Source organism: Sinocyclocheilus anshuiensis, unplaced genomic scaffold (assembly GCF_001515605.1).
Source record: "Sinocyclocheilus anshuiensis isolate Anshui unplaced genomic scaffold, SAMN03320099.WGS_v1.1 scaffold525, whole genome shotgun sequence".
NCBI classification, from domain to species: domain Eukaryota; kingdom Metazoa; phylum Chordata; class Actinopteri; order Cypriniformes; family Cyprinidae; genus Sinocyclocheilus; species Sinocyclocheilus anshuiensis.
In genome coordinates, this window is record NW_015539840.1 from 29,295 (window position 1) to 36,867 (window position 7,573).

A 7,573-nucleotide genomic window follows, 5' to 3' on the forward strand; every position below is an offset into this window, starting at 1 on the left:
CTATATATTTCAGTCCAAGAAAATGCATTTTCTTGCCCCTGAAATACATTTAGACATATATGTTGGTATATGAAGGTTTAAACTAAATATATTTTCACTTTAAAAAATATTACTTACATTTTCAATTTACTTTTCAATTTAAAAAATAGCTTCACTGTTTACAACACATTTAACGTGTTTAAAATATATTCTGGCCATTATGTATATATGTATGTATGTTTTTATTATTTTATTTAGCTGTATGTGCTACATTTGGAAATATATTTTGGTATATGAATGTTGAAAATATATATATTTTTGATTTAAAAAATATATATATATTTTTTTAAATCATAACACAAATTATGCTGATTACAGCCACGTTGTAGATGAATCCACTTCAGCTGCTGAATTGTGTGCACAATTAATAATTCAGTGATTGTTCAGATTCAGATAAGAGGTGTGTGTGTGTGTGTGTGTGTGTGTGTGTGTGTGAATCGCCTGCGATAGTGAACGCCTTCACTGTTTTCAACAAATCTTTAACATATTTATCCAAAATTACCATATGGTTTATGAGTAGTTTATCTACCTGGAATCTCTTGCCAACCAATAATTTTTGCTGCTGCTTCAAATTTGTTGAAATGGTAACACTTTATAATAACTTTCATTAATAAATAATTAATAAACTTTTATGATCACCAGCTGAAGTGCCTATGAGCTCCTCCAGAGGACACTCCACCCCAGACTGTTGTCACTCCCTCACTAACTACATTCCCCATAATCTTTTGCCTGGACTCTTAAACACTGATTGCATTCACCTGTGTCTTGTTACCTCCATCAGTCTCACCTTATTTAAAACCTAGTTTTTCACTCACTCATTGTTCAGTTTTGTTAGCCTGTAGCATTCCCTAGTTCCTGTGTCATGTTTCCTAGTTCCTTGTTTTCTTGACTTGCCTTGCCTTGCTCTTGCTCTTGACCTTGGACTGTTTACCTTGATTCTGATTGTTTGCTGCCTGCCCTGACCTTCGCCTGTTTTGTGGATCAGGGTGGGTCTCACCCTGGATTATACCTGTTTGCTGGTGTGTGACCCTGCCTGTTTGACCACTCTTTTGAATAAAGCCTTTACTTGGATCCACTTCTGCTTTGTCACGCCTCCCAACGTTACAGAGTATCGAGCCACACCCAGATCCAGCGGCTTTATCGTGTGTCCCAGTCTTTTCATGGATCCAGCACTCTGGTTAGTTTGCCTCCGTCAGCGAATGCGTTCCCTCGAGGACCATATTCAAGATTTTCTGGACATTGCTTACTTTTCTGATCTCCCGGAATTCATGTTGATTGACTTTTTCTGTTATGGACTAAATTAACCGTTAAAACCATACTCCCCCGTGATGGTTCTCGAGGGTCACTATGTCAGTTTTTGGATTATGCCCTGTTGCTAACTGGTTCCCCGTTCGCTGTGGGAGAGGTGGAGGATGTTAAGACCCCTAAGAGTTTTTTTTTGTGTGTGTGTGGGGCAAGCTGGGCCATGTGGTTCACTGGGATCACCACCAAGTCCAATAATTACGGTCGCCACTCCTGTGCTCTCAGCACTCCCAAGTCCAGTGGCTGTCACACCACAGCCTCTTCCCAAGATGGCCACCAACCCAGAGTCTCTCCACAAGATGGCTGTCATTTCAGAGTCTAGTCCAGTCATGGGCGCCGTTCCAGAGTCTCGTCCAGTCATGGCCGCCATTCCAGAGTCTCTTCACGTCATGTCGACCATGCCCAGTGCCTCAAGGTCAGTCCCAAGGTGTCCCAGACTGGCATCCAGTGTGGAGGATCCACCACTGATGTCGGTGCGAGCAGCAGGCATCCCAAGGGCCTTAGAATGAGCCATCACAGAGACTGTTCCCCTAGGCTCAGTGCTCCCCGTAATAGCGGTTGCCATCCTGTGTTTGGGCTACTCACTGCTGTTACTCCTCCTGAGGCAGCTCCAGTCCACGAGTCCATGCCAGAGCCTGCTCCAGTCCTCGAAACATCTCCAGAGCCCGCTCCAGTTCTCTCGTCATGGCCAGAAGTGCCATTCCCTGTTCCAATGACTCCCGTTCCCTCATCACGACCAGGAGTGCCGTTCCCTGTTCCAATGACTCCATTTCCCTCGTCACAGCCAGGAGTGCCGTTTCCTGTTCCAATGACTCTAGTGAGTCCAGCTCCTCCCGAGATGATGGCATCTGCTGCAGAACCTCCCAAAGAGGCAGCGTCCGCTCCTGCTTCTCCCAAGGTGCTGGCTTGTGCTGCAGAACCTCCAGAGGCAGCAGTGTCTGTCTTTGAACTCTTTGCCAGTCCAGCCGTGGCCAAAGAGGTTGCCTGTGAACCCTCTGATTGTCCTGTCACGGCCAAGGAGGCCGTCTCTGAACTCTCAGCCTGTCCAGCCACGGCCAAGGAGGCCGTTTATGAACTCTCTGCTTGTCCTTTTTCGGCCACAGAGGCCGTTGATAACCTCTCTGTGTTCTTTATTCCACCAGTCCAGCCTGATCCGCCATGGTGGTTCCCTGCTCCATCAGCTCCACCCTAGTGGTCATCTGCTATACCGTGGTGATCTTCGGTCCCGTCTGCTCAGCTGTGGTGGTCATCTGCTCCGCCATGGGGATCTTCAGTCCTGTCTGCTCTGCCCTGGTGGTCTTCTGCTCCACCCTAGCGTCCTGCTCTGCTGGCTCCGCCCTATCTTCCTGCTCCACCCTGGGTTCCTGCTCTAACAATAATAATTCATTACATTTATGTAGCGCTTTTCTGGGCACTCAAAGCGCTTTACATAGAAGGGGGAATCTCCTCAGCCACCACCAGTATGCAGCATCCACCTGGACAATGCGACGGCAGCCATATTGCGCCAGAACACCCACCACACACCAGCTTTATTGGTGGAGAGGAGACAGAGTGATGACATGAGGATGATTAGGAGGCCATGATGGTCAGAGGCCAATGGGCGAATTTGGCCAGGATGCCGGGGTTACACCCCTACTCTTTTTTGAAGGACATCCTGGGATTTTTAATGACCCCAGAGAGTCAGGACCTTGGTTTAACGTCTCATCCGAAAGATGGTGCTTTTTCTCAGTATAGTGTCCCCATCACGTTAGGACCCACACTGACCACAGGGTGAGCACCGCCTGCTGGCCTAACTAACACCTCTTCCAGCAGCAACCTAGTTTTCCCAGGAGGTCTCCCATCCAGGTACTGATCAGGCTCAACCCTGCTTAGCTGCCAGCTTTGCCTCAGTCCTCAGTTCCTTCACTTCCACTTGGACCTGGCCCTCCACCTGTTGCACCTCCTCTCCACCTCCCTCCTGGACTAATTTCTGTTCTTGTTTGGGGGCGTCTGGACGCTGTTACGATCACCAGCTGGAGTGCCCATGAGCTCCTACAGAGGGCACTCCACCCCAGACTGTTGTCACTCCCTCACTAAGTACATTCCCCATAATCTTTTGCCTTGACTCTTGATCACTGATTGCATTCACCTGTATCTTGTTACCTCCATCAGTCTCACCCTATTTAAAGCCTGGTTTTTCACTCATTCATGGCTCACTGCCGCCTTGGTCTGCGTGATCTTTATTTAGAAACGCGTCAGTAAAATGAACTGTAACTCAGCAAATACTCAACAAATAGACATGAGATATATATATATATATCTATAGAAAGCTTGACATGTCTACTTTTAAACTAAGCAAGTCTTATCGAAAGCAAATATTCTGTGATAAAGTAAAACACAATCACGTACATACATGCTGCTCACATATTATTGTAGCCCAGTTTGTGCTGATTATGGTGCTACTAAACTTAGCCAATAAAATGTTTATTAGCAACTGAAAAAAGCACAAATGTCAGGACATGTCAAAACTTCTCCAGGGCCCAAAACACCCTCGGACCCCAGAGGGTCTACTTGAATTTGAATTGACATTTACAAGAGAAATGTTCACTCCATCATGCACTGACATTGTGTCAGTATGTACCAATTCAAGCAGAATTTAAATGCCCAGTTTGTTAGATCAGAGGAAGTTAACAACCACAGGGGGGGCTGATAGTATTTAAAGAAAGAGTTGAGAGCAAATAATGAAGAGAAAGACTGCGAGAAAGAGAAAATGGCTCATAAGTGTCATTTGTGTCTGCTGGGACTGATCGCTCTCTCTTCACTTCTCACTGGTAAAGAAATAGTTTATTCTGGACAGTGTTTGCATTAAGTGAGGGGAAAAAACCTATGATCTGAATCTTCTGCTTTTTATGCTGGTATGTTTTTTGTTTTCATTTATTCATATATAACATAATGATCACCAAAATGTACTTGTGTTTCAGGTACCAGTGGAGAGGATGAGACTCATGTGTTCATTGGTTCTGGTGAAAATGTCCACCTGCCCTGTAATAATGCTCTTCATGACTGCAAATCAACTACATGGAACTATAACAGACATTCAGCAGCAGTTGAACTGATTGCTAGAGGGATAATTATGAAACACATCGAGAGTCATGAGAGACTGAGTCTGGGGTCTGACTGCTCTCTGAACATCAACAACATCTCAAAAGAAGATTATGGATCTTACAGCTGCAGACAATATGAGAATGACAAACAACAAGGAACTGATTCTCGTGTTTTTCTGCATGTCCTTTATGGTAATTTTACAATCATGTGGCCAATTTAAAAGGGCAAATTCTTGGTTTAAACTCCCATGATGATTGAAGAGTCTGTGATTTGTGTTATTTTGTGTTTCAGTCTCATCCTCACAGACTGAGATCAGTGCAGGCCACTCTGTGACTCTCTCCTGTCAGCTGTATTCATCTGCTCGAGTCTCTTGTGATGATGATTGGATCCGTTCTGAGGGAATTGAGCTGTTCTGGGTGAATCAGACTGGTGTTAAACTGACGATATCAGACTCCAGATATCAGATATTATCCTCATCAGATCACTGTATCATCACTCTGAATACAACACTCCTGAATGAAGATAACAACAGAGAGTGGAGATGCAATGTTTCTCAGAGCGATCAAGTCAAGACCTCAGTCACTTATACTGTCAATAGTTCAGGTGAGAAAACAAGCTCATTAATCAGTTATGAAGAGTTTTTGTTAGATGTGCTAATATAATGATAGATAATGCTGAGTTATTTTCTGTGTTAACTAATTAATATATTATTGTCATAAACTACAGTATAAATTATCTGAACTAACATTCATCTTTTCCAGCTCAAGCTGATTCAGTGACAACAGTGATTTCAGTCCACATCACAAACTCTCAGGATCCCTCAACTACAAACACACACGTAACTAAAGGTACATCATCACTGTCTTTCTCACATCCGTGCTTTGCAGTGGCTCTCAGATACAGTTTTCTTAAATCAGTCTCTAGATATTGATTCCTTTCTGAAAACATTAAGAGATTGGGTACAGGGGATCAACAACTGTGCAAATTAACTCTAATCACTCGAATTGTGTGTGTGTGTGTGTGTGTGTGTGTGTGTGTGTGTGTGTGTGTGTGCATGTATCCATGCACACACAAGTCTGAGGCCTTTTATGTTTGCAAGAACACATGTATGTCATGATGAACATGATCCTGAACACTAAATGTTTCTCTTATTTTCGATCTCCCCCATTCATTTCCAGTGGATGCTTATTTTTGACCAATATAAGCTCAGATCAGTGAGGCTTATGAACAACCAGTTTCAAAAAGAAATACAAAATCTGAAGAAAATCCTTAGAATGACCCTAACACAAAATGAGGGTTAAAAGCTTAAATAATTGTTCAGTGATATCTTACAAAGATTTTGGCGCAACTTTTTTCTATATATACTGTTGATATGGCAACTTTGAAACCATGTGTGTTCCTGCTAGCCTCGTGTTAGGTTGTGTCCTGCTTTCCCTTAATGTGTTCACATAATGAAGATTCATTTCATTTGATAGAAATTTAAAATAAAATTGAATTCTTGAATGTTAGAAAAGTAAGTTGATGTAATTAAAACCGGGTTTAAATTCAGTTTATTAAAGAGGCTGAACTTATTCCTTTGTTAACTGAAGAGATAGAGTTTAATGCACATAGCAGCCCACTTACAAAAGAGAAGAGGAAGTGTGATTTCACAGCATCATCAGTCTAATCTGGGATCAGAGATGATCACTGATCTATTGTGGTCAAATTTCTCACATGTTTCCAAACCTAAAAAGTGAAATCACAGCTCTGAAAACATTAGAACTGCTATAATTAATTCACAATTGTAGTTATGAAAGTGTAAAATGGCTGTCAACCATCTCAGCACTGTGAGAAAGTCTCACTGAAATCACTGGTAAATTCATATGTAATAGTCTGTATGATGATGATTCCATAATCACTATTATCATAATCATTTGCAGAAATACAACAAACAAATGACCTTTTTATGTTCAATCATTATAATTCACTTTTCTTCTTTTATTAGTTCAGTTGCTGTGTAGTGTTTTTTGTATCAATGCATCTTTGAAAACAGCATTCATGAGTGTTATAACCTCTGTATTCGCTTCTTGTTGAGTCTTCTGTAATCCTCTGCAAACTTCGACAGTTGGTTGAACCGGCTCATTCGGTTCTTTTTGAGTTGGACGTGCTACTTCGGCTGTGTGTCCTGCGTCATCAACCCGGAACTAAAGTTCGATTCAGTTCGATTTGTGAACCCACTCAACCGGTTACTTCCGGAGAACCATCTCAAAAGAACGATTCGTTCAAGAACCTAACATCACTAAAAGCTATATAATAATCCATGCTGCATACTCCGGTACAGTAGGTGGCGGTATGCACCTGACAAGTTATGATTGCAATCTGCAATTAAACTAAAAGAAGAAGTCTGGAGTCGCTCACACATAATCAGTTTAATAAATAAAATAAAAAAAAATAATTTTGTTTAAAGTTAATTTGGTGTACAGAACATACTGGATTATTCCTGAATGCACTAATACTGGACATAGTGTCACTCTCGAAAATCTGATGCTGAACTTCTGGAGAGTGTGGTTTTTGCATTAAGTGAGGAAAAACAAAACTATATGTTTGATTCTTCTGCTTTTTATGCTGGTATGTTTTCATTTACTAATAGCTCACACAGGCTCCACTACATGTTTATCATTTCTGTGATGTGAAGCTGATGTGATAATGAACATCTAAACAAACCATCATCATGTTTAAACTGAACCAGAGGTGGACAGTAATGAATACATTTGCTTGAGTTATCTGAACTTAAGTACACTTTCAGTATCTGTACATTACTTGAGTGGTATTTTTTATGGAAACTTGTGACTTTTACTTAAGTAACTATCTGTCTTTATAACTTTCACTTGTAATGGAGTAATATTTGACCAGCAGTATCAGTACTTTAGAGTCAAGTAATGGAGTTTTGTACTTTGTCCACCTCTGAATTTAACTAACAGACATGATCACAGATCCAGCAGAAACTGAAGTCAGTATGACTGCTGGGTTATTATTCAGAGGTATCACACTCTTTACATTGTTCATCGTTTCATAGCTTTGATTTCATTCCCAGTTTCACAGACTGAGTCTCTGTTTTCTCTTGATTGTGTTTCTCATCTGTCCTGCAGTGATTGTGATTATTGTTGAG

The 7,573-nt window shown here is 41.7% G+C and overlaps 1 protein-coding gene across 1 annotated transcript in view; it reads left to right on the forward strand.

The window, feature by feature from the left end:
* Positions 1 to 4,090: 4,090 nt before the first annotated feature.
* LOC107684457 (uncharacterized) overlaps positions 4,091 to 7,573 on the forward strand; it is a 10,353-nt gene continuing 6,870 nt past the window's right edge. The window contains exons 1-4 of the mRNA XM_016480707.1: positions 4,091 to 4,151; positions 4,302 to 4,616; positions 4,717 to 5,028; positions 5,187 to 5,263. Of these exons, the coding sequence (XP_016336193.1) occupies positions 4,091 to 4,151; positions 4,302 to 4,616; positions 4,717 to 5,028; positions 5,187 to 5,263 (765 nt within the window). The remainder of the gene's footprint in view (positions 4,152 to 4,301; positions 4,617 to 4,716; positions 5,029 to 5,186; positions 5,264 to 7,573) is intronic.